Source organism: Erinaceus europaeus, chromosome 8 (assembly GCF_950295315.1).
Source record: "Erinaceus europaeus chromosome 8, mEriEur2.1, whole genome shotgun sequence".
Taxonomy (NCBI): domain Eukaryota; kingdom Metazoa; phylum Chordata; class Mammalia; order Eulipotyphla; family Erinaceidae; genus Erinaceus; species Erinaceus europaeus.
In genome coordinates this window covers 99,298,589-99,326,532 of record NC_080169.1, presented here as the reverse complement: position 1 = coordinate 99,326,532, position 27,944 = coordinate 99,298,589, and the positions used below count along the sequence as shown (strand labels likewise).

The 27,944-nt window shown below is 44.5% G+C and overlaps 1 protein-coding gene across 1 annotated transcript; it reads right to left on the bottom strand.

Moving 5' to 3' along the window:
- Window positions 1-34: 34 nt before the first annotated feature.
- Window positions 35-27,944, bottom strand: GARIN1A (golgi associated RAB2 interactor 1A). The gene is made up of 5 exons (XM_007526298.2): window positions 27,688-27,944; window positions 12,725-12,909; window positions 10,940-11,189; window positions 8,645-8,760; window positions 35-400 (listed from the first exon to the last, which is right to left on the bottom strand). Exons 1-5 carry the CDS (start codon window positions 27,838-27,840, stop codon window positions 202-204), a joined length of 903 nt encoding a protein of 300 aa, XP_007526360.1. The 5' UTR covers window positions 27,841-27,944; the 3' UTR covers window positions 35-201.

Below are 27,944 nucleotides of genomic sequence, written 5' to 3'. Positions count from 1 at the left end.
GCCCGCAGCCCCACAGAGCACCAACTGCCCGGACTAGGAACTCACTTGGAGGTTTATTGGTGGAAGTACATAAGCACCTTGCTATAAAAACCATCTGCCGGCTGACTCCCATGGTCTTGAGGCCCACAGGTGGGAAAACAGCTCCGGGCGGGGAGATTGCAGCAGGTGCCCTGGATGAAGAAGTCAAGGACGGTCACTCTGTCAGGGTCCCAAAAAGTTCTGTCCCAGGGAGCTGGCGACGGGGGTCTGCAGGCAGGGCTCTTCAGGATGCTCTTGCTCCCAGAGGCTGTGGCTCAAGGCAGCTCTCATGGGTACCTTCAAACTCATCGGAGATGCCACTTTTGAGGGTATCGTATCAAAGCTTCTGCAACTTTCTATTTCGATGACAGTGTTGATATTTCTGGTGGAACCCCCAGGAATCGAGCACAGAAAACAATCGAAGGAAAAAGAGAGAGAACACACTGTTAATGCAATTTCAAAAAAGGTCTCTAATTATGTCTTTTCTGGCACGAGTGCCTTGAACACAGGTATGACCATAGAAATGAGAAACAGTGTGGCCTGGGAGGTGGCACAGTGGCTAAAGTGCAGGGCTTGCAAGCATGAGGTCTTGAGTTTGATCTCTGGCTTGGCATGTACAAAGTGATGGTCTGACTCTCTCTTCTCTCTCATAAACAAATCAATAAAAAAGGGAGGGGAGGGGACTGGGAAGACAGAATAATGGTTCTGTGAAAGACTTTCATGCCTGAGGCTCTGAGGTCCCAGGTTCAATCCCCACTATAGGTCATAGCTGAGCAGGGCTCTAGAATCTCCCCTTCCCAATCTCATAAAAATTAATAAAATATTTTAGGATGTGCATAAATAGCATAATGGTTATGCAAAGAGAGTTTTATGCCTGAGGCTCCAAAGTCCTAGGTTCAACCCCCTGCACCACCATAAGCCAGTGCTGAGCAGTGATCTGGTAAAGAAAAAAAATTCTGTAAAAAAAAAAAATTTTTTTTTTTAATGATAGGCAGTGACAATGCATATACTTGGTATGATGTATTTAATCTGTGATTGGAGCAGAGAAAGTCAAGCAGGTGACTTGGTAGAGTGAAGTCCTGCTGTGCTAAAGTGTGACAGACACCAAGGCTTCACCACTCTGGACAGACTTTTCCAATAAGTAGATAGACAGACAGACAAAGATAAATAGCATTGAAGCTTCCTCCAATCTGGTGGGGGCCAGGCTCAAACCCGGCTTATCCACACTATCCAGGTGAGCTGCTTTGCAGGTCCTCCCTTCCAAATCTTAAGCATTGCTTTCATGTGTCAGGAACCTAGTGTGTTAGGACTCCAAGGTGAAAGCTGAACCCACTGGGCTCTGATGCCAACTCTCACCTGTTATGCTTTAGTACAAATTCAAGGGAAACCTTAAACAGGTCTCTCCAAACAATGACAACTAGAAAACATCACAACTCAGTGTGTTCAAAAAAATACAGTGAGGCTAAAATTTATTTCCTTAAAAAATTTTTTTTATTTATTAGAGACAGAAGTTGAGAGAGTAAGGAAGATGAGTGAGAGAGAGAGAGAGCGCACTGCCCTCCTACTCCACTGCTGTAAAGCTTCCCCTTGCAAGTGGGGATTAGGGGATTGAACTCAGGTCCTTGCACACTATAATATGTGGCTCAACCAGGTATTCCACCTCCCAGTCCCTAATAATTCTTTAAAAAAAATAAAAGAGTTTAAGTCTCTAGTCCCCACCTGAAGGGTGAAATCTTCACAAGTGGTGAAGCAGTGCTGTAGGTCTCTCTCTCTATCTCCCTATCTCACCTTCCCTCTCAATTTCTCTGCCTTTATCCAAAAACAAACAAATAAATAGCTATTAATGTATTTATGGAAGAGGGACATTAGAAGGAAAAAAGAAGCAGACATTATTCTGACATATGTCATGCTAGGGAATGCACTCAGGAATTCTTACTTGAGAATTCAACTTTATCCACAGCACCATCTCCACAGCCACAGCTGAAACCTGCTTCATTAACAATACCCTTCACTGAATTAAGAGAACTCATCTTTGGTTCCTGTTATTGAGGGTTTTGTTTTTGTTTTTCAACAGAGTCCTGCTAAACTCTGGCTTCGGGTGATCCTGGGGTTTGAATCTGGAACCTCTGGTGCTTCAGGTGAAGGTCTTTCTACATAACCATTATGCTATCTCCTCAGTCTTACTGAGCATTTTCTATACTATAAAAAACTGGGATTTGCCAAGAGAATATTTAGATCAATCAGCCACAAGCCCTAGTTTCAATAACAAACAAAATGGAGATTCGACTTCCAGAGGCGGAGCTACGAGCAGCATATCATTTTCTCTCATCTCCTTTCCTCTCCTCTCCTGTCCTCTCCTGGATCAACTAGGAATACCAAAGGAGACCACCCGGGTCCAAAACAAGACAGGACTAGAATGACCACAGGAACCCAGTAAATCACTGGTGAGTACAAACATGTGTGGCTGGTGACAGAGAGGAGAGAGGGGCCTAGGGAGAGATTAAGTGACTGCTAACAGTTCAGCAGTTTATCAGTTGAGACACCACCTCCAGTCTGCTCCACCAACAAGGGGACAGCTTAAGGGAGGAGAGGACTCCCCAGAGACTCACCAAGTGCAACTCTGAGTCTCCATTGCTACTATCCTCAGAATCTGGAGCAGCGACAGGAAGGGACACCAGGGGACAGAGATCTAACTAGGAAACTCAGAGATGTATACCTCCTCGGTGTCATAGCTGAAGGGCTGTGAAAGTCTCTTTGCATAACCACTGGATTATCTCTGCCACACCCTGCTTTATCTCTTGGTCTGGAGTCAGTGATTAAGCTAAGAAGCCTATTGATAGTTTAAAAGCCCTCAGGCTCCCATAGCCTACAGTGAAGGAGAAAAAAAAAAAAAGAGGCTTTTAAACCACTGAGCTCCAACTCAGGGATTGAAATAACTGTTAACTTCCACCACTGTGAACCCTTTAATTAACTTACTTAGACACAAGTCAATCCAGACAATAGTGATCAATAATTTGAAAAGTACTGATAAAGGGAACTCATAACATAATATATAAAATGGTTAAAACAACAAGAAAAAATATTGGAGAATTGAACCAGGACAAGAGTCCAGCTAAAAGTCCTCCAGAGGGTGAAGCACAAAATGACGAGTTCAACATCAAAACATTAGCTAAGGAAATAATAACAGGAGTGAGTAAAGAAATTTGAAAAAAATTGTAATCAGAAATGCAGGAACAAGAAATGAGAATATGGAAGAAAATACTAATTATCTCATGGTTATTAGAGAGCTGAAAGCTGAAATCACTGAGCTAAGAATGCAACTAGCTGAACAAGCTAAAACAGTATCAGAGCAAGGCAACAAAATAGATGAACTCCAGAAAACAGTAGAGGGCAGAGAGAATAGAATCTATGAGGCTGAAGACAGAGTTAGCAAGATCGAGGATGAATTAGAGACAACTAAAAAAGAAGTAAGAGATCTCAAAAAGAGATTAAGAGATGCTGAAAACAACAACAGAGTCCTATGGGATGACTTCAAAAGAAACAATATAGGCATTATTGGCATACTAGAGGAAGAAAGACAAGGAGAGGAAGAAAGCATTTTCCAGGCCATAATAGCTGAAAATTTCTCTAGTCTAGACAACATCAAAGACATAAAGATTCAAGAAGCACAGAGGGTCCCAAACAGAATTAACCCAGACCTAAAGACACCAAGACATACCATACTTAGAATGGAAAGGAATAAGGATAAAGAAAGGATCCTCAAGGCTGCAAAAGAAAAACAAAGAGTCACCTACAAAGGAAAACCCATAAGATTAGCAGCAGACTTCTCCATACAAACACTACAGGCAAGAAGAGAATGGCAAGATATCTATCGAGTGCTCAATGAGAAAGGCTTTCAGCCAAGAATACTATATCCTACTAGACTGTCATTCACACTAGATGGAGGCATCAAAACCTTCTCAGACAAGCAACAGTTGAAGGAAGCAACCATCACGAAGCCTGCCATGAAAGAAGTTCTGAAAGGTCTCCTATAAACAACCAGACCACCACAAATAGGACATATATCAAAACACTCTAAAACTCTACAAGAATGGCGATAAAATATCTTCAATCTTTGATATCAATAAATGTCAATGGCCTGAATTCACCTATTAAAAGACACAGAGTAGGAAGATGGATCAGAAAACACAACCCAACAATATGCTGTCTACAGGAAACCCACCTAACTCAACAAGACAAACACAGACTTAAAGTGAAAGGATGGAAAACTATCATACAAGCCAATGGCCCACAAAAAAGGGCAGGAACAGCTATTCTCATATCTGACATGATAGACTTTAAAATAGATAAGATTAAAAAAGATAGGAATGGACACTACTTAATGCTCAGAGGATCAGTCAATCAAGAGGACTTAACAATTATTAACATCTATGCACCCAATGAGAAGCCATCTAAATACATCAAACTTCTACTGAAAGAGCTACAGCAATATATTAACAGTAACACAATCATAGTAAGGGACTTCAACACCCCACTCTCTCAACTTGACAGATCATCCAGGCAGAAAATCAATAAAGACATAAGGGAGCTAAATGAAGAGATCGATAAACTAGAACTATTGGACATTTTCAGAGTCATTCATCCCAAGAAACTGGAATACACATTTTACTCAAATCCACATGGGTCATTCTCAAGGACAGACCATATGTTAGGCCACAAAGACAGCATCAGCCAATTCAAGAGCATTGAAATCATCCCAAGCATCTTCTCAGACCACAGTGGAATTAAACTAACACTTAACAATCAACAAAAGATTAGTAACAGTGCCAAAATGTGGAAGCTCAACAGTACACTTCTTAACAACTTCTGGGTCAAAGAGGAAATCAAGGAAGAAATCAAAATGTTTCGAGAGTTCAAAGAAAATGAAGACACAAGCTATCAAAATATTTGGGACACAGCTAAAGCAGTCCTAAGAGGGAAGTTCATAGCTATACAAGCACACATTAGGAAACAAGAAAAAGCACAAATAAACAGCCTGATCGCACATCTTAAAGACCTAGAAGAAGAACAACAAAGGAACCCTAAAGCAACGAGAAGGTCAGAAATCACTAAAGTTAGGGCAGAAATAAATAACATTGAGAATAGGAAAACCATACAAAAGATCAACAAAAGTAAATGTTGGTTCTTTGAAAGAGTAAACAAAATCGACAAACCTTTAGCCAGACTCACAAAACAAAAAAGGGAGAAAACCCAAATAAATCGGATAGTAAATGAAAGAGGAGATATCACAACAGACACTGCAGAAATTCAACATATCATGCGAGGCTTCTATGAACAACTATATGCCACCAAGCTAGAGAACCTGGAAGAAATGGATGATTTCCTAGATACCTACCAACTTCCAAAACTAAGTAAAGAGGAAGTGGATAACATGAACAGGCCCATCACAGCTAATGAAATTGAAACAGTTATCAAAAATCTTCCCAAAAATAAAAGTCCTGGACCAGATGGTTTTACAAATGAATTCTACAAAACCTTCAAAGAAGAACTAATACATCTACTTTTAAAAGTCTTACAGAAGATTGAAGACACTGGAATACTCCCTGCCAGCTTCTATGAAACCAACATCACCCTGATACCAAAAGCAGACAGGGACACAACCAAAAAAGAAAACTACAGAACAGTATCTCTCATGAACATAGATGTGAAAATATTGAACAAAATTCTAGCCAACCGGATACAGCAGTATATCAAAAAGATTGTTCATCATGACCAAGTGGGGTTTATCTCAGGCATGCAAGGTTGGTTTAATATACGTAAATCAATCAATGTGATTCACCACATCAATAAAAGCAAGACCAAAAACCACATGGTCATATCAATAGATGCAGAGAAAGCCTTTGACAAAATACAACATCCCTTTATGATCAAAACACTACAAAAAATGGGAATAGATGGAAAATTCCTGAAGATAGTGGAGTCTATATATAGCAAACCTACAGCCAACATCATACTCAATGGTGAAAAACTGGAAGCATTTCCCCTCAGATCAGGTACTAGACAGGGCTGCCCACTATCACCATTACTATTCAACATAGTGTTGGAAGTTCTTGCCATAGCAATCAGGCAGGAGCAAGGAATTCAAGGGATACAGATTGGAAGAGAAGAAGTCAAACTCTCCTTATTTGCAGATGACATGATAGTATACATGGAAAAACCTAAGGAATCCAGCAAGAAGCTTTTGGAAATCATCAGGCAATACAGTAATGTTTCAGGCTACAAAATTAACATTCAAAAGTCAGTGGCATTCCTCTATGCAAACACTAAGTTAGAAGAAATTGAAATCCAGAAATCAGTTCCTTTTTCTATAGCAACAAAAACAATAAAATATCTAGGAATAAACCTAACCAAAGAAGTGAAAGACTTGTTGTATACTGAAAATTATGAGTCACTACCCAAAGAAATTTAAAAAGACACAAAGAAGTGGAAAGATATTCCATGTTCATGGGTTGGAAGAATTAACATCATCAAAATGAATATATTACCCAGAGCCATCTACAAATTTAATGCTATCCCCATCAAGATCCCAAGCACATTTTTTAGGAGAATAGAAAAAATGCTACAAATGTTTATCTGGAACCAGAAAAGACCTAGAATTGCCAAAACAATCTTGAGAAAAAAGAGCAGAACCGGAGGCATCACACTCCCAGATCTCAAACTGTATTATAGGGCCATTGTCATCAAAACTGCTTGGTACTGGAACATGAACAGACACACTGACCAGTGGAATAGAATTGAGAGCCCAGAAATGAGGCCCCACACGTATGGACATCTAATCTTTGACAAAGGGGCTCAGACTATTACATGGGGAAAGCAGTCTCTTCAACAAATGGTGTTGGAAACAATGGGTTGAAACATGCAGAAGAATGACACTGAATCACTGTATTTGACCAAATACAAAAGTAAATTCTAAGTGAATCAAGGACTTGGATGTTAGACCAGAAACTATCAGATACTTAGAGAAAAATATTGGCAGAACTCTTTTCCGCATAAATTTTAAAGACATTTTCAATGAAACAAATCCAATTACAAGGAAGACTAAGGCAAGTATAAACCTATGGGACTACATCAAATTAAAAAGCTTCTTCACAGCAAAAGAAACCACTGCCCAAACCAAGAGACCCCTCACAGAATGGGAGAAGATCTTTCCATGCCATACATCAAATAAGAGTTTAATAACCAACATATATAAAGAACTTGCCAGACTCAACAACAAGACAACAAATAACCCCATCCAAAAATGGGGGGAGGACTTGGACAGAATATTCACCACAGAAGAGATCCAAAAAAAAAAAAAAAGAAAAAGAGATCCAAAAGGCCGAGAAACACATGAAAAAATGCTCCAAGTCTCTTATTGTCAGAGAAATGCAAATCAAGACAACAATGAGATATCACTTCACTCCTGTGAGAATGTCATACATCAGAAAAGGTAACAGCAGCAAATGCTGGAGAGGGTGTGGGGTCAAAGGAACCCTCCTGCACTGCTGGTGGGAATGTCAATTGGTCCAACCTCTGTGGAGAACAGTCTGGAGAACTCTCAGAAGGCTAGAAATGGACCTACCCTATGACCCTGCAATTCCCCTCCTGGAGATATATCCTAAGGAACCCAACACATCCATCCAAAAAGATCTGTGTACACATATGTTCTTGGCAGCACAATTTGTAATAGCCAAAACCTAGAAGCAACCCAGGTGTCCAACAACAGATGAGTGGCTGAGCAAGTTGTGTTCTATATACACAATGGAATACTACTCAGCTGTAAAAAATGGTGACTTCACCGTTTTCAGCCGAATTTGGATGGTCCTTGAAAAAATCATGTTGAGTGAAATAAGTCAGAAACAGAAGGCTGAATATGGGATGATCTCACTCTCAGGCAGAAGTTGAAAAACAAGATCAGAAAAGAAAACACAAGTAGAACCTGAAATGGAATTGGCATATCTCACCAAAGTAAAAGACTCTGGGGTGGGTATGGGTGGGTGGGGAGAATACAGGTCCAAGAAGGATTCAGAGGACCTAGTGGGAGTTGTATTGTTATATGGGAATCTGGGGGATGTTATGCATGTACAAACTATTGTACTTACTGTTGAATGTAAAACATTAATTCCCCAACAAAAAAAATAGTACTAAAAAAAAAAAAAACAGAGGAAGCGTGGCAAGGGGGGGATGAGGAGGGAAGAAGGAAAGAGAGAAGGAGACCTGTAGCACTGCCTCACCACTTGTAAAGCTTCCCCTCTGCAGGTGGTATATATACCACAACTTGCTCAGCCACTCATCTGTTGTTGGACACCTGGGTTGCTTCTAGGTTTTGGCTATTACAAATTGTGCTGCCAAGAACATATGTGTACACAGATCTTTTTGGATGGATATGTTGGGTTCCTTAGGATATATCCCCAGGAGAGGAGTTGCAGGATCATAGGGTAGATCCAGCTTCCTTTGTTTTTATCCACTAAATAATAAATAAATAAAACAACAAAACCCAGTAGGTGGGCGGGGCTATTACTGGCCCCACCCCCGACCTCTATGCTGTGGGCGGGGATTCTTGGCGCTGCCTGGGCGGAGGACCCACCTGTCATCTGAGAACTGGGACCTGGTGAGATGAGAGAAGCTGCCACTGGTCTGCTCTGCCGCCAACAGCATGACACTTTCGCTGGGCTGGGAGGAGCTTGGGGCGCTGCTTTCCGGCTGGATGGAAAGAAATTAACAGTTCACTAGGTCTGTTTCCACTAAGTCCTCGCCTCCTTGAGCCAAGACCTGGTAAAAGCCCACAGGAGACTTCCTGCTTGGGAACCTACCTGTTCTTTAAGCACCAACCACCGAAATCATCACCAGACCAAAATCAGGGCCCCTCAATAGGTGGCATCCTCAATGGGGGTGGGACTAGGGGCATATCCAGCCACTCTACCCATAACACAAGGTCTGAAGCTTAAGAACTTTTTTCAGAAAAGCTCACTTTCCAAGTTGGTGACAGTGAGCTCAGGGATAGAGTATAGTGATCATACAAAAAATTGTTGATGCCTGAGACTCAGGTCCTAGGTTCAGTCTTTCACACCACCATAAACCAGAACTGAGCAGTGCTCTGTAGGGGAATATATATATATTCCTGAAAGGAGTATTCTGGAATGTTCCATATAATTTCTCAGGTCTGAAAAAGAAGTATGGGCTATTTTTTTCTGTATATTTCTGATTGTTATCAGTATTAGTGTTCTGCAGAAAAAAACAATCAAAATGAAAAAAAATTTTTTTGATTGCCACATTGAGGCTTTGTGAGTGCACCACAAACCCACCACCACTCCTGTTGGTCTTTTTTCCCTTTATTTTTTTAGGACAGAGAGAAACTGAGAGAGGAGGGAAAGACAGATAAGGAGAGAGACAGAGAGACACCTCCAGTGTTTGTGAAGCTTCCTCCCAGCAGGTGGGGTGCGAGGTCTTGAAGCCAGGACCCGGTGCATGGTAACATGTGCACTTAACCAGATGTGCCACTACCTGACTCCCCGAAAAAAAAAAACAAAAAACTATATATATAGTTTTTGCCTCCAGGGTCTTCTCTGGAGCTCGCTGCCTGCACCACAAATCCACCGTTCCTGGAGGCTATTTTTTCCCCTTTGTTGCCCCCGTTGTTCATTGTTGTTGTTGTTATTACTGGCGTTGTTGGATAGGACAGAGAGAAATTGAGAGTATGGGAAGACAGGAGAAAGATAGACACCTACGGACCCCCTTCACTGCTTGTGAATCGACCCCCTGCAGGTGGGGAGCTCGGGGTGAGGGGGTGGGTTTCGAACTGGAATCCTACACCGATCCTTGTGCTTTGAGCCATATGTGCTTAGGTCCACTACAGTACTGCCCAGCTGCTGAGAAAATAATTTTTAATTGAGCATTTTTTTAAAAAAGTTTCATTTTTAAAGAAATATTTGTTTGTTTAATGAGAGGGGGAGAGAGACAAGACTAGAGGGGGTCAGGCGGTGGCACACCTGGTTAATCGAATAAGCCTTTGGAGTGCGCAAGGACCCAGGTTCAAGCCTCTGGTTCCCACCTGCAGGGGGAAAGCTTCACGTGTGATGAAGCAGGGCTAGGTATCTGTCTATACCTCCCCTTGCCCTCTCAATTTCCCTCTGTCTCTATCTAATAATAAATAAATTAAAATATTACAAAGAGTAAAGGCCAGAGCACTGCTCAACTCTGACTGATGGTGGTGCTGGGGATTGAACCTGGTCCCTCAGAGCCTCAGGCATGAAAGTCAGCAAACTATCATGTTGTTGCCCCAACCTCCCCACCCCACCCCACCCCCTTTTTAAGGAGAGTTGAATGAATGTTCTTTCCATGTCTGTAGTCCTCATTCTACTGTGTTACTGACCTTTGAAAGTGAAATTTGCTGTCCCCTCACAGCACTGGATCCTAGTACCCATTACTTTTTTTTCCTTTGCCCCCAGGGTTACTGCAGGGGCTCAGTGCCTGCACCATGAATCCACTGCTCCTGGAGGCCACTTTTTCCCTTTTGTTACCCTGGCTGTTTCACTATTATTGTGGTTATTATTATCGTTGTTATTGATGTCATTGTTGTTGGATAGGACAGAGAGAAATGGAGAGAGGAGGGGAAGACAGAGAGGGAGAGAGAAAGACAGACACCTGCAGACCTGCTTCACCGCCTGTGAAGCTGCTCCCCCGCCTGTGAAGCTGCTCCCCTGAGGGGGCTCAAATCGGAATCCTTCCGCAGGTCCTTGCGCTTTGCGCCACGTGCGCTTAACCCACTGCGCTATGGCCCGACCCCCATACCCATCACTTCTAACAAGGTAACTTAACTCTGGTTCTCCAACTCTTCAGATGCTAGAAGAGGCAGGGGAGGGGGTGGAAAACCCTTACTTACTGTTGTTTCTGTGGAGGTTTTGGGCATCTTGGGCACGAGGCAGTGAGTGAACTGGATTCTTGGATCTTTGGTGGTGATGGACAGCCCTTTCTGCAGGATTTTTACCAAGCGGACCCAGAACTGAAACACGGCTTCGGGGTGTTTGTCATGGAGCTTTAGATAGTAGATCTTCTCCGTCACTGTGCGGACTCTCAGGAGGCGCTGGAGCCGGTCACAGATTTGTAGCTCCACATACTTCAGGGGGAGAATCCTGGGCATGGGCAGGAAATTCTCAGAGTGGGGGAGCCCACGATTTGCCTGTATTTATTTACTTATTTAGATAAGACAGAGAAATTACGAGGGGAGGGGGACAGTGAGGGAGAGAGAGACCTGCAGCCTACTTCACTGCTTATGACGCTTTCACCCCCTACAGGTGGGAACTGGGGCCTAGAACCCAGGTCCTTGTGCATGGTAACACAAGCACCAGGTGCACCACCGCCTGGCCACTTTTATTTATTTTTTTTTAAAGATTTATTATGGGGTCAGGCGGTGGTGCACCTGGTTAAGTGCACACATTACAGTGCACAAGGGCGTGGGTTCAAGCTCCTGGTCCCTACCTGCAGGGGGAAAGCTTCATGAATGGTGAAGCAGGGCTGCAGGTGTGTTTCTGTCTCTTTCCCTGTTTATCTCTCCCTTTCCTCTCAATTTCTTTCTGTCTCTACCCAGTAATAAATAAAATATTTAAAAAATATTATTAATTAATGAGATATTGAGGATAATGAGGTTACTGAGGAGAGAGAACCAGAACATCACTTTGGCACATGCAATGCTGGGGATCAAACTCTGGACCTCACACATGTAAGTCCCATGTTCTAGCCACTGCACCACCTCCTGGGTTACAAGGAGCCCATAATTTTGTTTATTTATTTAGAGAGGCAGAGGGAGAGAGAGTGTGGAGAGAGAGAGAAACAGGGACCAAGACTGTAACATGGAAACTTCCTTCAAAGTGGTGGGGGCCCAGGAACAACCCTGGGTTTGGCAAAGCAGTGCTATGTCCAAGTGAGCTATTTCTTCTTTTCATCCTGGACCTCTCCCCCAAAGATGTTTCAAATGTACATTCATTGTTAAAAGTGCTAGAAAATCTTACTGATTGGTGAAAACAGAAACCATCATTCAGAGGGTGAGGGAGACAGACTCTCATGCCCGAGGCTCCAAAGTATCAGTTTCAACCCCACACACTACTATAAACCAGAGCTGAGCATTGCTCTGGTTAAACGAGGGAGGGAGGGAGGGAGGGAGGGAGAGGGAGAGAGAATGTGAGGTTTTTGTTTGTTTGTTTGTTTGTTTTTTACAAACAGCATCCCTCCAAGCTGCAGAGACTCTCAGTCAGTGCCTTAGGCTCCAAAGTCCCAGGTTCAGTCCTCTGCCCAAGTAAGCTATTTTTGATAAACAAATATCATACTTGTGGAATGAATGAACCCTTCATAGGCCTTTCTTTCCTTTCAAATTTTTTTATTTTTAAAATTTATCTAATTTGATAGGAGAGGAATTGAGAGGAATGGGAGAGAGAGAGAGAGAGAGAGAGATACATGTAGCACAGCTTCAATGCTTGTGAAGCTTTCCCCCTGCAGGTGGGAACCAGGGGCTTGAACCCAGATCCTTGTGCATAGTAACATGTGCACTTAACCAAGTAAGCCACCACCCAAACCCCCTCATAGGCCTTTAATCTGATTTTAAATCTGACTGTCCCCAGGATGCTCAGCTGCTCCCTCACCCCCACCCCCTCCCCACCTCCTCCTGCTTTACCTGCTCAGGGTGATAACTGGAGCACCGCTGGCTTTGGTCCATGAGCAACATTGATCCTGGGGCCAGGTGACATTAGCCATCAGGAGCACGTTGGGGAGTGGTAAGGAGGGCACTGAGGAGGTCACTCCAAGGATCACAGTGGTAGGCCTTTCACACACGTCTATCCAGCTCCCAGGTTTGGGAACCTAGAAATTGGTCCCAAGCATAAGATTCAGGCCCATGACAAGGGTGGATAGGAGACAGGTGTGGATGGTGGCACTCTTAAGTTGGGTGACAGATTTGGGCACCTGAGCTTCCTGCAAGTAGGCAGTATGCCCAGCGGGGCCATAGTCTGCACCCATCCTCTTTGTGGAATTGCCCTCCCCACTCCCCAAATAAGCTTGTCTGTTGACATTGTAAATCCTGTGTTGTCCTTTTTTTTTTTTTGTCTTGGGTATTTTTTTTTTTTTTTAGAGAGAGAGGGGAGGGGGAGATAAATAGCTACATAATGGTTATACAAAGAGATTTATGCCTGAGGCTCCAAAGTCCCAGGTTCAAACCCCCCCATACCACCATAAACTGGAGCTAAGCAGTGCTCTAGTAGGAGAGAGAGAGAGAGAGAGAAAGAGAGAGAGAGAGAGGAAGCTGCATTACTGCTTCACTACTTGTGAAGCTTCCTGCCCTTTGCAGGTGGGGGTCTGAAAACAGGTCCTTGTGCACTGTAATATATATGCTCAACTGGGTGCCCCACTACCCGGCCCCTTTGTTTTGGGTAGTGTTTGAAGGTTGCCCTAGAATGAAAATTTGAAATTTGAAATTTTCAAATTTCAAATGTTCAATTTTCAAATTTTCGGCGTTGAAATTTGATTTGTCTGAAACTAGGTAGTGGCACACCTGGTAGAGCATACACAATCACAATGCACAAGGACCTTGGGAGGAAGGTAGATAGCATAATGGTTATGCAAACAGACTCTCATGCCTTAGGCTCCAAAAGTCCCAGGTTCAATCCCCTGTACCACCATAAGCCAGAGCTGAACAGTGCTCTGGTTAAAAAAACGAACAATGCACAAGGACCCAGGTTCAAGTCCCTGGTTCCCATCAGCAGGGGGTGAGTAGGTGGGAATGCTCAGTGGTAAAGCAGTGGTGCAAATCTCTTTCTCTCTGTTCCTCTCTGTTTTATTGGGTCTGTTGACAGTTATCCTTTTTTGTCTTTTTTTCCTCTTTTTTTCTTTATTTTTGGCTGAGACAGAGAGAAATTGAGTGCTGGGAAATTATACCGATACAGTCACATCTGCCATGTTGTCTCCTTAGGCTACTGCTAGTTCCCGCAAGAGTTGGGGCATTCTCGGAGTGCCTGTTCAGCCATGTTATGCCCTCAGGGCATTGTCTATATCCCCGCAATATCCGGAGTGCTTTGGTTACTCCTCCCCCCTCCCATTCTCACGAGAGTTATCATCCTATCCTGGAGTGCTATGGTTACTCCTCCCCCTTCCCATTCTTGCGAAAGCTGCTCCTATAAAAGCATTTCTTCTTCCACACCTCTCTCTCTTGCCAGCGCTTCACTCTGGTGTTCAGATGCAGGAAAGGTTACTGCGTGAGGCGGCCATTTTCGTTACCTCCACGTGGCCCAACCTGCTTCTCTAGCACCCAACTCTGAGGTGCCAGCGCAAATAAAGATTTGTGTTTCCTCTTTGCTCCGGACCTCCTCTCTCTCATCTCTGCCGCCCGTGCACAGCAACATCTGGCTCAACAACATCTGGCGCTCAACGTGTCCCGCACTCACGCCCAGCCTGAGGTCCAGAAAGGCCGCCCAGACACAGGTAAGTGGCATCCGCCCGCCTCTGTGGCCCCGCGTTTCCCTCCACCATGGGAATTTTTTCGTTTTATGAGGAGGTGTTCCAGTTATTATCTCCTTCTGCCCTGGGACAGATTCGCGCTCTCACAGACGGTTTAATTTTCGCTACCCCTTGGATTTTTATAACTGTGGTCGCCACTTACAAGATATGTACAACGTGGTCTGCCATGAGGATAAGTGACCTTGAGGCTGAGATATGATAGTTAAAGCACATGTGCTTAAGACTCAGTTGCCCTCAGCGATCAGCAGATAGACCCAGAACTTCCATTCCCACAGACACGTACACATGTTCGGAAGCTCCTCCGACCCCGCCCCCTGCTGCCCAGGGTTCAGCTTCTCCTGAGATACAAGAGTTAAGAGATATGTGCTTACAACCTAAACGCCCTAAGCGATTTGAAGTCAGCACCCAAACTTCTGTCCCTGCAGACACGTGCTCAGTTCCTTCTGCGGCTTCCATGACCCCTTCACCCGCTGTCCCTGCAGACACGTGTTCGGCTCCTGCAGACATGTGTTCAGTTCCTTCTGTGGCAGACAGGTGTTCAGTCCCTTCTGCTTCTCTGGCCCCGCCCCCTGATTCCCCTGAGGCTTCCTGTTCTCTAGCCCCTCCTCTACCGCCCCGGTTTTGGCTTCCCCTGAGGCTTCTGCTTCTCTGACCCCACCCCCTGCTGATACGTCATCATTAAGAGACCTAATGGCTGAGGTACGGGAGTTAAAGGCAGCATTTAAGGACTTTAAACCATGTGCAGTCCACCCCAAGAGCTCCGTCCCCGTAGATATGTGTGCAGTTTCCCCTGCGGCCACTACAGCAGTTTCCACGGCCCCTTCCACTTCTGTAGCTCCCTCTCCCACGCCATCGGACCAAATCCACACCTTCCCGGTAAACATGGCCCCTTCTAAACAAAACCCTCAGCCGTGGCAGCCATACTCCTCTGAAAATATCGGAGCACTCAGTCAAGTGGTCAGGGAGGATGGTATGCACGCTCGATGGACCAAGTCCGTTTTAAGGAGTTTTTACCACCATCTTAACATGCCCCAAGATTGGAAAGATCTGGCTCGTGCTGCACTCCCAGACCCCCTCTACCTACAGTGGAAGGCATGCTTCCATGATGAGTGCTCTAGACAGTCACAGGAAAATAGTAACAAACAGGTAGAATGGGATTCTGATGCTTTGTTTGGAGAAGGAGCTTATGAATCTGGAGCTCAGCAGACAGAAGCCAGGTTTCCAACTGGTTATTTTGAACAGGTACGCATCTGCGCAACACAAGCATGGGAAAGGGTGACCCCACCTGATGTAGATTCGTCAGTTCCCATTAACTCTCTTCGCCAAGGCACTGATGAATCATTAGCGAGCTTCATCTCAAGGGTGAAGACAAGTTTAGAGAGAAAGGTTTATAATCCTGACGTCCGCTCACTACTCCTGCGCTCTATTGTCTGGGAAGGCATGATACCACAATTCTGTCAGGTATGCCTTAATCTTAAATACCTACACCCAGATAATTGGATTTTAACGACACAGGAACTTACATCAGGCAATTATGGGGCATCCGCTACGACACAGGTTTATGCAGTTACCCCACGTAATCAAAACGGGGCCTGCTTTCAGTGCGGTCGCCAAGGACATTGGCGTAACCAATGTCCTGATAAGCTGTGATCACGCCTCCAGTCAGGGAAACCCTACCTCCAGTTAGAGCGACCACACCTCCAGTCAGAGCAACCCCGCTTTCAGTCAGTGAGCCAGAGGCCACGTACTGTTTGTCCAAGATGTCGTAAAGGGTTTCACTGGAAGAGAGATTGTTGGTCCCAATTTCATAAAGATGGCACGCCCCTGAATGGTACAAATTTGGGGCCTGAGATTTTGTGGACCACTCCTGTTTTAGAATAGGGTCACCCTTCTATGACAGTAAAGATTGGCAATATTCCTTTTAAATTCTTTATTGACACGGGGGCAGCAAAGACGATTTTAAGGCAAGAAGAGGTTCCCCAAGATTGGGAACTCATCCCTGGACCCAGTTTACATGGAATAGGAGGGGTGACCCAATCATTTCGCACACGAGATTCGCTCATGTGGGAAGACCCAGAAGGTTCTACCAGACACTTCCGCCCTTTGGTAGCTAATATTAGCACCAACCTATTGGGCAGGAATATTCTGGAATGTCTTGATGTTAGGATATACACAGATGCCTCTGCAGAGTGTAACACTCGTTCCCGTGAGACCAAGTCTAATCAACACTGCCAATACTAAATGCCACTGTTCGTAGCCAAACACCCCGCTTAAGCTGGCTTTCTAATGAGCCTGTCTGGGTGGAACAGTGGCCTTTACCTAGGGATAAGCTAGAAATTTTAAAAGAGCTCATCCAAGAGCAATTGTCCTTGAGACACATTCGTCATTCTCGAAGCCCATGGAATACTACTGTCTTTATGATTAAAAAGCGCTCGGGAAAATGGCACCTCCTCCAAGATCTCCGTGCAGTTAATAAAACCATGCAGGTCTGGGGCTCTCCCAAAAGGGGTTTGCCTCTTGCTTCTGCAATTCCCACAGGAATTCCAATCATAGCTATTGATATACAAGATTGTTTTTTCTCTATTCCCTTGCATCCGCAAGATTGTAAATGTTTTGCCTTCTCTGTTCCTTCAATTAATAACGCCAATCCTGCTGACAGATTTGAATGGCTGGTGCTGCCCCAGGGTATGGCCAATAGTCCTACAATTTGTCAAGAGGCTGTTAAATCTGCCCTTGTCCCATATATTAATAAAGGCCTTAATGTTTTTCATTATACAGATAATATTTTAATATGGGGAAAATCAGATACAGATATCTATGCCTTACGTGATTTTCTCATTCCTGCATTAAAGAAAAGTGGCCTTAATGTAACCCCTGAGAAGATACAGCTAATCCCTCCAATATCTTTCTTAGGTTCAGAGATTTCTTTAATGCAAATTCATCCCTTAAAACCTAATGTCACCTTTCCTTCTAACCTTACTCTTGCTTCTTTACAAAGTTTTCTAGGAAATTTAAATTGGCTTAGGCAGTATCTCTATCTGCCTACAAGCTGCCTCCAACCACTGTTTGACCTGTTAAAAGGAAACAAACAGCCCTCCTCAAAACGTAAGTTAACTCCTGAGGCCTCCTCGGCACTGGAAAGGGTTAACAAGGCCCTCTAGGACATGCACCTTGTTCGATTCTCTCCCTCCTCTCTGGTAAACCTTCTAATCTTCAACTCCACCCCCACAGTAGTAGGGGCATTGTGGCAAGACCATGGGGTTCTTGAGTGGCTTCACACGCCAGTAGGAGGAGCTCCAAGACTCCTCACTGAGATAGACGCGTTAGCATTCATGGCTCGCCAAGGAAGAACTAGGTCTGTGCAGGTCTTAGGGAAAGAACCGGATTTAATTATTGTGCCCTTTTCTCTCACAGATACAGAGTAGCTCACATGCCATCATTCCCGCTTTGCCATAAGCTTCATGGGGTTTCCAGGACAAATAGATAACCATTTTCCTTATAATAAATTGATAGCTTCTTTACCTCTTTTGCCTCTACTAGCACCTAAACTTTTCTCTCGAGATCCCATTCCTTCTGCTCCTACAGTCTTCACTGATGGTGGGAAAAAGGGAGCTGCTGCCCTTATATATTACCCAGACAAACAATCTCCTAAACCTCTCTTTACTGAGCTTCCTGAGAATTCCCCTCAATACAAAGAACTTTATGCTGTTTTTCTTGCATTAAAAGCTGTACCAGAGGCCCCACACATATGGACATCTAATCTTTGACAAAGGGGCCCAGACTATTACATGGGGAAAGCAGAGTCTCTTCAACAAATGTTGTTGGAAACAATGGGTTGAAACATGCAGAAGAATGAAACTGAATCACTGTATTTCACCAAATACAAAAGTAAATTCCAAGTGGATCAAGGACTTGGATGTTAGACCACAAACTATCAGATACTTAGAGGAAAATATTGGCAGAACTTTTTGCCGCATAAATTTTAAAGACATTTTCAATGAAACTAATCCAATTACAAGGAAGACTAAGGCAAGTATAAACCTATGGGACTACATCAAATTAAAAAGCTTCTTCACAGCAAAAGAAACCACTACCCAAATCAAGAGACCCCTCACAGAATGGGAGAAGATTTTTACATGCCATATATCAGATAAGAGTTTAATAACCAATATATATAAAGAGCTTGCCAGACTCAACAACAAGACAACAAATAACACCATCCAAAAATGGGGGGAGGACTTGGACAGAATATTCACCACAGAAGAGATCCAAAAGGCCGAGAAACACATGAAAAAATGCTCCAAGTCTCTGATTGTCAGAGAAATGCAAATCAAGACAACAATGAGATATCACTTCACTCCTGTGAGAATGTCATACATCAGAAAAGGTAACAGCAGCAAATGCTGGAGAGGGTGTGGGGTCAAAGGAACCCTCCTGCACTGCTGGTGGGAATGTCAATTGGTCCAACCTCTGTGGAGAACAGTCTGGAGAACTCTCAGAAGGCTAGAAATGGACCTACCCTATGACCCTGCAATTCCCCTCCTGGGGATATATCCTAAGGAACCCAACACATCCATCCAAAAAGATCTGTGTACACATATGTTCTTGGCGGCACAATTTGTAATAGCCAAAACCTGGAATCAACCCAGGTGTCCAACAAAAGAATACTACTCAGCTGTAAAAAATGGTGACTTCACCGTTTTCAGCCGATCTTGGATGGACCTTGAAAAAACCATGTTGAGTGAAATAAGTCAGAAACAGAAGGCTGAATATGGGATGATCTCACTCTCAGGCCGAAGTTGAAAAACAAGACCAGAAAAGAAAACACAAGTCGAACCTGAAATGGAATTGGAGTATTACACCAAAGTAAAAGACTCTGGGGTGGGTGGGTGGGTGGGGAGAATACAGGTCCATGAAAAATGATGAATGAAATAGTGGGGGTTGTATTGTTAAATGGGAATCTGGGGAATGTTATGCATGTTCAAACTATTGTATTTACTGTTGAATGTAAAGCATTAATTCCCCAATAAAGAAATAAATTATTTTTAAAAAAAAGCTGTACCAGAATCCTTCAACCTTTTTTATGACAGAGTGTATACTGTTAACTTACTTCCATGGCTTGTTCGTTCCTATGTGAAAATTGATGACAACCCACTTTCCCCTCTCTTGATTCAAATCACCTCTATGCTCTCTTCTCAAACCCAACCACTATATATTCAGCACCTTCTTTCCCACAGCCCTCTTCCTGGTTCCCTGTCCGAAGGGAATGCTGCAGCTGACTGCCTTGCCCCCACAGGAGCCCTCCTAGTCTCTGTCTCTGATCCTGCTGACTTTCATTCCCTAACCCATGTTAATCTTAAAGGCCTTTGAGCTCGATTTCCTGATGTTCCGTTACCACAATTAAAACATATCCTAGCTACATGCTCTTCCTGTGCAAGTCTCATAAAAACACCTGCTATTTAGACTCTTGGTGTTAACCCCTGAGGCTTAAAAGCTAATGCTATTTGGCAAATTGATGTCACCCACATACCAAACTTTGGCAAACAAAATATGTGTTTGTCTCAATTGATACCTTTTCTAAATTTATGTGGGCAACAGCTCAGACAGGAGAAAGCTCTAAAAAGCTTATAAGCCATATGCTCTCCTGTTTTGCTGTGATGGGCTTACCTCTTCAAGTGAAAACTGACCATGGACAAGCGTTTACCAGCAAACAATTTAAAGATTTTTGTTCCCTCTGGAACATTACTCATACCACTGGCATTCCCTATAATCCACAGGGACAAGGCATTGTTGAGAGGGCCCATCAAACCCTTAAGGCTCAATTAAATAAAGATACAGGAGGAATTGTACCCCCCCAACATCCAGCTAGCAAAAGCCTTAACTACATTAAATCTCTTTAATATTTACAATAACTCGGACTTACCTCCTATTATTCTTCACTGCCAAACACCATCTACTCTCCCATCTATTAAGGTCAAATGGAGAGACCCACTCGATAAAATTTGGAAAGGGCCTGACCCTCTATTTACCATGGGAAGAGGTTTTGCATGCATTTTCCCTCATAATTACTCTAAACCTGTCTGGGTTCCTGCCCGCCATGTCCGACAATACCCTCATGATGGCACTGTTATCCCTGAAGAACAAGAAATACAAGAGGACTAGATGCAGGATACATCCCAGGATCCATAATATGACATGGCAGAACCTACAAAAGTTGGCTCAAAGAGCCCTCTCTCCTACCCCTTCCCTGAATGTCTTATGTTATGACTGGCCAGTTGTGTTTTGTGAGTGAGTGTGTTGAATGACCAAAAATTTTTGTATGACCCATCTGCTCAGAGTACTCTAAATGTTAAAACCATTGTCACTAACATGCGTTAACTCTCTAAGTAACCTGAGTCTGCTTATAGTCCAAAGTCAATTATAGTAAACCTCTAACTTGTTACAAGTTTTATTTTTTTTTCACAAGTAAGTGATTACAGCTATCAAGCCTTCATATGAGAAATCATCTGTTCATATGGTAAGGTATTAAACTGTAAGAAGTTCCTCCATATCCAACCTATGTGAATTAACAACATTCACATATTCTTGTACACTTAACTGGTGTATCTTGTCTTGCCACCATAGGCCTGCCTTTGTCAGCCAACAATTTAAAGATGTTTCCCTTTATAATATCATCCATGCCACAGACATTCTTTACTACCCCCAAAGACAAATGGCTGTTCCCCTAGACATCACATACACTGACTGCTTCCCTTAGACTTGAGATATGATCCCACCTCTTCATACAATAGATACATTCCCCCTTCCTTACCTGTCTACCCTTAGTTGTAGGACCCTAGTTTGTTTTACTTCTTCTGCTCACAATAGGCCCTATAATTTTTTAAAACATTCTAATTAATTTATTAATGAGAAAGAGGAGGAGAAAGAAAGAACCAGATATCTTTCTGGTACATGTGCAGCCAGGGATTGAACTTGGGATCTCACGCTTGAGAGTCTAACGCCTTATCCACTGCGACACCTCCCAGACCATGGTCCTATAATTCTTAACAAGCTCATGGCCTTTTGCGGCAACAGATTGATGCCATAAAGATGCAACCTATACAAACTCACTATCATAGGCTGGACATGGCAGAATATTGAGTTGCTGTGGAGGATTTGCCCCCTTCCATCAGAACGTCCACCATATAGAGGGCTGGCTAGCCAATGACGGGTAAGAGGAAACTAGCGCTATCCAGTCAACCTAAGACAGGGCACCTGGTACTACTGGGCAAAAATGACCAGATGTTCCAATGACGGGTAAGATGGAAGGCTGATCCCCAACCTAAGACAGGCACAGTCCACCCTGCCACAAAACAAAGTCCGCCAAAAATCAAAACATGACATAAGACAGGGGGACATGTGGGGAGCCACATGTGCCCTCAAGGCTGCTATTGGCATGGCCATAGAGTTTATGTTAAAAGATAGTTCCTGGGAATCGGGCGGTGGTACAGCAGGTTTAGCGCAGGTGGCGCTAAGTACAAGAACTGGCTTGAGGATCCCAGTTTGAGCCCCCGGCTCCTCACCTGCAGGGGAATCACTTCACGGGCGGTGAAGTAGGTCTACAGGTGTCTTTCTCTCCCCCTGTCTTTCCCTCCTCTCTCCATTTCTCTCTGTTCTATCCAACGACCACAATATCAGTAATAACAACAATATAATTACATACAATAAAACAACTAGGGCAACAAAAGGCAAGATAACAAAAAAAAAAAGGGGGGGATAAGATAGTTCCCGCTTCCCTACACCTTAGAGTCTTTGTTAAAAGATAAGTTCTTTTTCCCCATGAATCACCCAGGACCTTCCAGATAACAGCTGACTACCATGACAAATAATATAAAATATAAACATATGTTGGTATGCATGAGACCCCTTCTGTTTCATTTGGTTTAAATCCCCCCTGCTTAACACTATTCTATTTACATAACCACTGCATTCTATTTACATAACCACTGTTAACAAGCACCTCCCTCTTCCAGGGCATTGGTGGTTCAGTGATAGGATTCTCGCCTGCTCCACCCCCTCCTTGTTACACTCTGATTTTCACCGGTCACTTTTCTCTCCACCCTCTCTATGTCACATCCTGTTTCCACCCTACTTGGCAAGTATATATAAAGACAGCATTGTGAGTTTTAGGGTACTTTTTAGTTTAGCTTAGCTTGGCTTAGATTGTGCTGCATCCTGCATGAATAAAGAGATACTGCCTACAGCTCAACCATGAGTCCCTGGTCGTCTGTTACCCGCCCATGAAGCCAGCCCGGCGAAAACAACATAGCCCGGTGAAAACAACAATCATAAATGAACAGGAAAGATACATCCCCCAATACTCAGTTGGTCAAGGCACCAAACCTCTTTTTCTATAAAGCATTCAAATCAGATGCCCTGCTAACCACGAGAAGCAGATTGTTTGTGTTTCTTCCACAGGAATCCCAGAAAAAAAACATCTGGACCCCTGTACACCCTGACATCACCCACTAGATGGCATGACTACAGTGGCAAACCCCCCGAAACCCTAGATGTCACCTGACGCGATCTGAAGAACCTGATTCACAGACTCCAAGGACAGAACTTTTTTACTGCCTGTCTGCCTTTCCTGCTTCTGCTTTGACCTGTCACGTTTTGGTGGTTCCAGCTCACTCTCTACAGAAAAGCAGAATTCCAGAGGCTGACCTTCCTCATGCAGCATTTCATCCCCTGCCATTTCTCACCCTAGTCACCTACTTTGGACTGAGACTTTTATCGGACTTGCTGGTATACCCTTTGGACACTTTAGACAATTTTACAGCAGCTTTCTTCCCTTCACATTGCTGGCTTTTCCATAGACTGACCCTGAGTAGTTCACAGACTTTACACACTGTTGCCCTGGGCATTAGATAAAAGGAAAGGGGGAGATGCTGGGAAATTATGCGATGCAGTCACAACTGCCATGTTGTCTCCTCAGGCTACTGCTAGTTCCCATGAGAGTTGGGGCATTCTCGGAGTGCCTGTTCAGCCATGTTATGCCCTCAGGGCATTGTCTATATCCCCACAATATCCGGAGTGCTTTGGTTACTCCTCCCCTCTCCCATTCTCACGAGAGTTATCATCCTATCCTGGAGTGCTATGGTTACTCCTCCCCCTTCCAGTTACTCCTCCCCCTTCCCATTCTCCCGAAAGCTGCTCCTATAAAAGCCTTTCTTCTTCCGCACCTCTCTCTTTTGCCAGCGCTTCACTCCGGTGTTCAGATGCAGAAAGGGTTACTGCGTGAGGTGGCCATTTTCGCTACCTCCACGTGGCCCAACCTGCTTCTCTAGCACCCAACTCTGAGGTGCCAGCGCAAATAAAGATTTGTGTTTCCTCTTCGCTCCGGACCTCCTCTCTCTCATCTCTGCGGCCCGCTCTCAACAACATCTGGCTCAACAATAATTGAGAGGGAAAAATGAAATAGAGTTAAAGCGGGTAGGGGGAAGATAGTATAATGGCTATGCAAAGAGACTCATTCCTGAAGTTGAAAAACAATATCAGAAGAGAAAACACAAGTAGAACCTGAACTGGAGTTGGTATGTATTGCACCAAAGTAAAAGACTCTGGGATGGGAGGGGGAGGGGAAGAGTACAGGTCCAAAAAGGATGACAGAGGACCTAGTGGGGATTGTATTGTTATGTGGAAAACTGAGAAATGTTATGCATGTACAAACTATTGTATTTACTGTCGAATGTAAAACATTAACCCTCCAATAAAGGAATTAAAAGAGAGAGACTCATACCCGAGGTTCCAAAATCCCAGGTTCAGTCCTCCACACCATCATAAACCAGAGCTGGGCAGTGCTCTGGTTTAAAAAAAAATGAGAGGGAGAGACCTGCAGTGCTGCTTCAGCAGCCCCGCCTGACAGAGGCTTGGGGAACTTTCCCTATACACTCCCCCCAACCACCACCAAGATGAGGGAGAGTAGAGGTCAGTGCCGGGTCTTGAATGTAGTAATGGCCCATCCTCTTGCACACCTGGGGCTGTTGAAGGCACGCAGACCAGATGCCCAGCCTTGGGCCTGGGCCTCCTCTAACACACTCCCACCACACTGTCAGAGTGGGCAGAGAAGCACTAGCAGTGGCCTCTGAGTCAGCACAGAGATGAGGGTAAGGAACATTTAAAGGGTGACCCCACATGCTCCCAACACCATCAGGCCTTCACTTAATATTCTAGACCTTGTCACAATGTTGGGACCATGTCATAGCCTCTGTTGGAAAGCTCCAACAATCATGTTCATTGCATTCCCACAAATCTGACCATAACCTCCAAGAAAATGGATTTTAATTTTGAGTGATTTTACTGGCCCATAGAAAGTTTTTCTTTTGTTCTTTTTATAACTGTAAATTTCTTTAATTTTTAAAAATTTTAAAAAATATTTATTTGTTCCCTTTTGTTGCCCTTGTTGTTTTATTGTTGTAGTTATTACTGTTGTTATTGATGTCATTGTTGTTGGATAGGACCGAGAGAAATGGAGAGAAGAGGGGAAGACAGAGAGGGGGAGAGAAAGATAGACACCTGCAGACCTGATTCACCACCTGTGAAGCAATTCCCCTGCAAGGGGGTAGCCAGGAGCTTGAATCGGGATCCTTACACCAGTCCTTGAGCTTTGCGCCACCTGAGCTTAACCCACTGCACTTACTGCCTGACTCCCAACTGTAAATTTCTTAAAGCCACCTTGTGTAATGGAATTGTTTGTTGGTATTGTTTTGATCATAAGCAGGGCTTCACCTCTCTGAATAGACTCCCCTCTCCCAGAAAAAAAGAGACAGGAGGGGCCAGGTGGTGACTCACCTAGCTGAGTGTACATGTTACAATAATCAAGGATCTGGGTTAAAGCCCTGTTCCCCATCTGCAGGTGGAACGCTTTGCAAATGATGAAGCAGGATTGTAGGTCTCTAACTCTCTCCTTCCCTCTCTTTCTCTCCTTTCTCTCAATTTTCTCTGTTTCTATTCAATAAATAAATGGAATATTTAAAGAGAGTATGGAAAAAATACCACAGCACCAAAGATTCCTCCACTGTAGTGGGAGGTGGACTCAAATCTTGGCCGTGTGTGTGGCAAAGCAGGTGCACTGCTGAGCTCTGGAAGTTCCCCTTTGCATGGTGCTTCCATGTGGTGGCTGGCGGCTTGAACCCAGGTCCCCATGCATGGTACTATGCTGTGCCAGGTGAGCTGTCTCCCAGCTTCACTGCAAATGGATTCTTTTATTATTTTTTATTATCTTTACTTATTGGGTAGAGACAGCCAGTGATTGAAGGGAAGGGGAAGATAGAGAAGAAGAGAGACAGAGAGATACCTGCAGCACTGCTTCACCATTTGTGAAGCCTTCCTCCCGTAGGTGGGGACCAGGGGCGTGAACCCAGGTCCTTGTGCATTGTAACATGTGTGGTCAACCAGATGCGCCACCAGCTGACCTCTCAAATGGATTCTTGATACACACACACACACACACACACACACACCACCCTCCTTGGAACTAACTCCCCAGCCTGCTGCCTTTGCCAAGGCCCCTCTGCCTGAAACAGAGCTCTCCCCTGCTCTTTTATATATTTATTTATTTATTCCCTTTTGTTGCCCTTGTTTTATTGTTGCAGTTATTGTTGTTGACGATGTCGTCGTTGTTGGATAGGACAGAGAGAAATGGAGAGAGGAGGGGAAGACAGAGGGGGAGAGAAAGACAGACACCTGCAGACCTGCTTCACTGCCTGTGAAGCGACTCCCCTGCAGGTGGGGAGCTGGGGCCTTGAACCGGAATCCTTACACCAGTCCTTGTGCTTTGCGCCACCTGCGCTTAATCCGCTGTGCTATGGCCCGACTCCCTCCCCTGATTTTTTGATTACCAACAGCTCAGCAGTGCCTCAAAGAAGGTCTTAAGATCTGGGGAAATTTCAAGGGCCAACATCCAGATAATGCTACGAATTCCCTTACCACCACCTCCTCCTCCTCCTACTCTTCCTCCTCCTCCTCCCTTCTCCTCCTCCCCCTTCCCCTCCTCCCCCTCCTCCTCCTCCTCCCCCCTCCTCCCCCTCCCCTCCCCTCCCTCTCCCCTCCCCCTCCTCCTCCTCCTCCTCCTTGTTGTAGGGATCAGCTGACCCAAACCAGCAGGCATAGAATTTTATTTTTATTAGGGCACTGCTCAGTTCTGGCTTATGTTGATGCTGGGGATTGAACCTCAGCCCTCGGAGTCACAGGTCTGACCATCTTTTGCATATCCAGATGCTGTGTTATGATCAGCTCTGGCTTATTGTGGTGCTGGACACTGAACCTGGGACCTATGAAACTCAGGCATGAGAACCTTTTGCAGAACCATTATGTTATCTCCCCAACATAGAACTTTCTTAACATCTCCTTTTGAAACATACAAATTCACAAACTTTGTGGCCAGGGATACTCCCTGCTTTACTCTGCACAGGGTACGTGATTAAAGCATTAGGCCACGCCTGCCAAGGAATACAGGAGTGCACATCCCAGCTAGACCACTAGAGGGAGGCAGGCAGCAGCAGGGAAAGCAGGCAGGCAGATTAAAATAACCAGCTCAGGGCTTCCTGGTTGCACTGCCAAGGGCTCCATGCTTCCCACACCACCAATGGTTGCTTGCGTTGGTCAGGTCCCTATCCTTTTTATATGTATGTATGTATGTATGTATGTATGTATGTATGTATGTATGTATGTATGTATGTATGTATGTATGTATGTATGTATGTGTGTGTGTATGTGTGTGTGTATGTATGTGTCATAATTTAACCAGATCGCTGCTCAGCTTTGGCTAATGGTGATGCTGGAGACTGACTCTGGGACTTCACCTCAGGCATGAGAGTTATTTTGCAAAACCATTACCCTGCCCCCCCCTATCCTTTCCATCCTTTTAGAGAAGAATCTGGGCAATGCATCCAGGGCTCTTGCAAGAGCCAGGCTGCTTCAGACCAGCCCACACCCATCCCCAACCCCACCCCCACCCCCAATCTGGATTTCAGAACAGGGATTCTGGTGGCCCACTCCACTGCCTGGATGATGCCTCCACACTGCCTGGTCTCAATATGCCTCAGAGAAGGGAAGACAGTTGGCCCAGAGCTGCACAACGCTGAGTACCTGGATAAAGGTGCTTTCGAACACTGCAGAGTCAGAGAACAGGTTGAATTCTGGAGAATGAATCAGTTGACAAAGGAGGCCATCTTCCACCCCTAGTTCCACTCCAGGGCCTGGCTCCCTGACCTCAGGTGGGAGGCCCCGAATTTTACTCATTGGTTCTTGGGAAGAATTTGCTGGGGAACATCTCTGGGACTCCAGGCGGACCCAGCCCAATTCCAAGGTGTTGGTGTGACCGCTACTTCCCCCCACCTCCACAG

What these genes read in the sequence shown, in the direction of transcription:
- GARIN1A (XM_007526298.2), bottom strand. Translation starts at nt 27,840, where the DNA reads ATGAGTAAAATTCGGGGCCTCCCACCTGAGGTCAGGGAGCCAGGCCCT. An exon ending in CCAGTTATCACCCTGAGCAG is followed by an intron (nt 11,190 to 12,724) that starts GTAAAGCAGGAG and finishes GCCCATGCCCAG; the next exon opens with GATTCTCCCCCTGAAGTATG. An exon ending in AAACCTCCACAGAAACAACA is followed by an intron (nt 8,761 to 10,939) that starts GTAAGTAAGGGT and finishes CTTTCCATCCAG; the next exon opens with CCGGAAAGCAGCGCCCCAAG.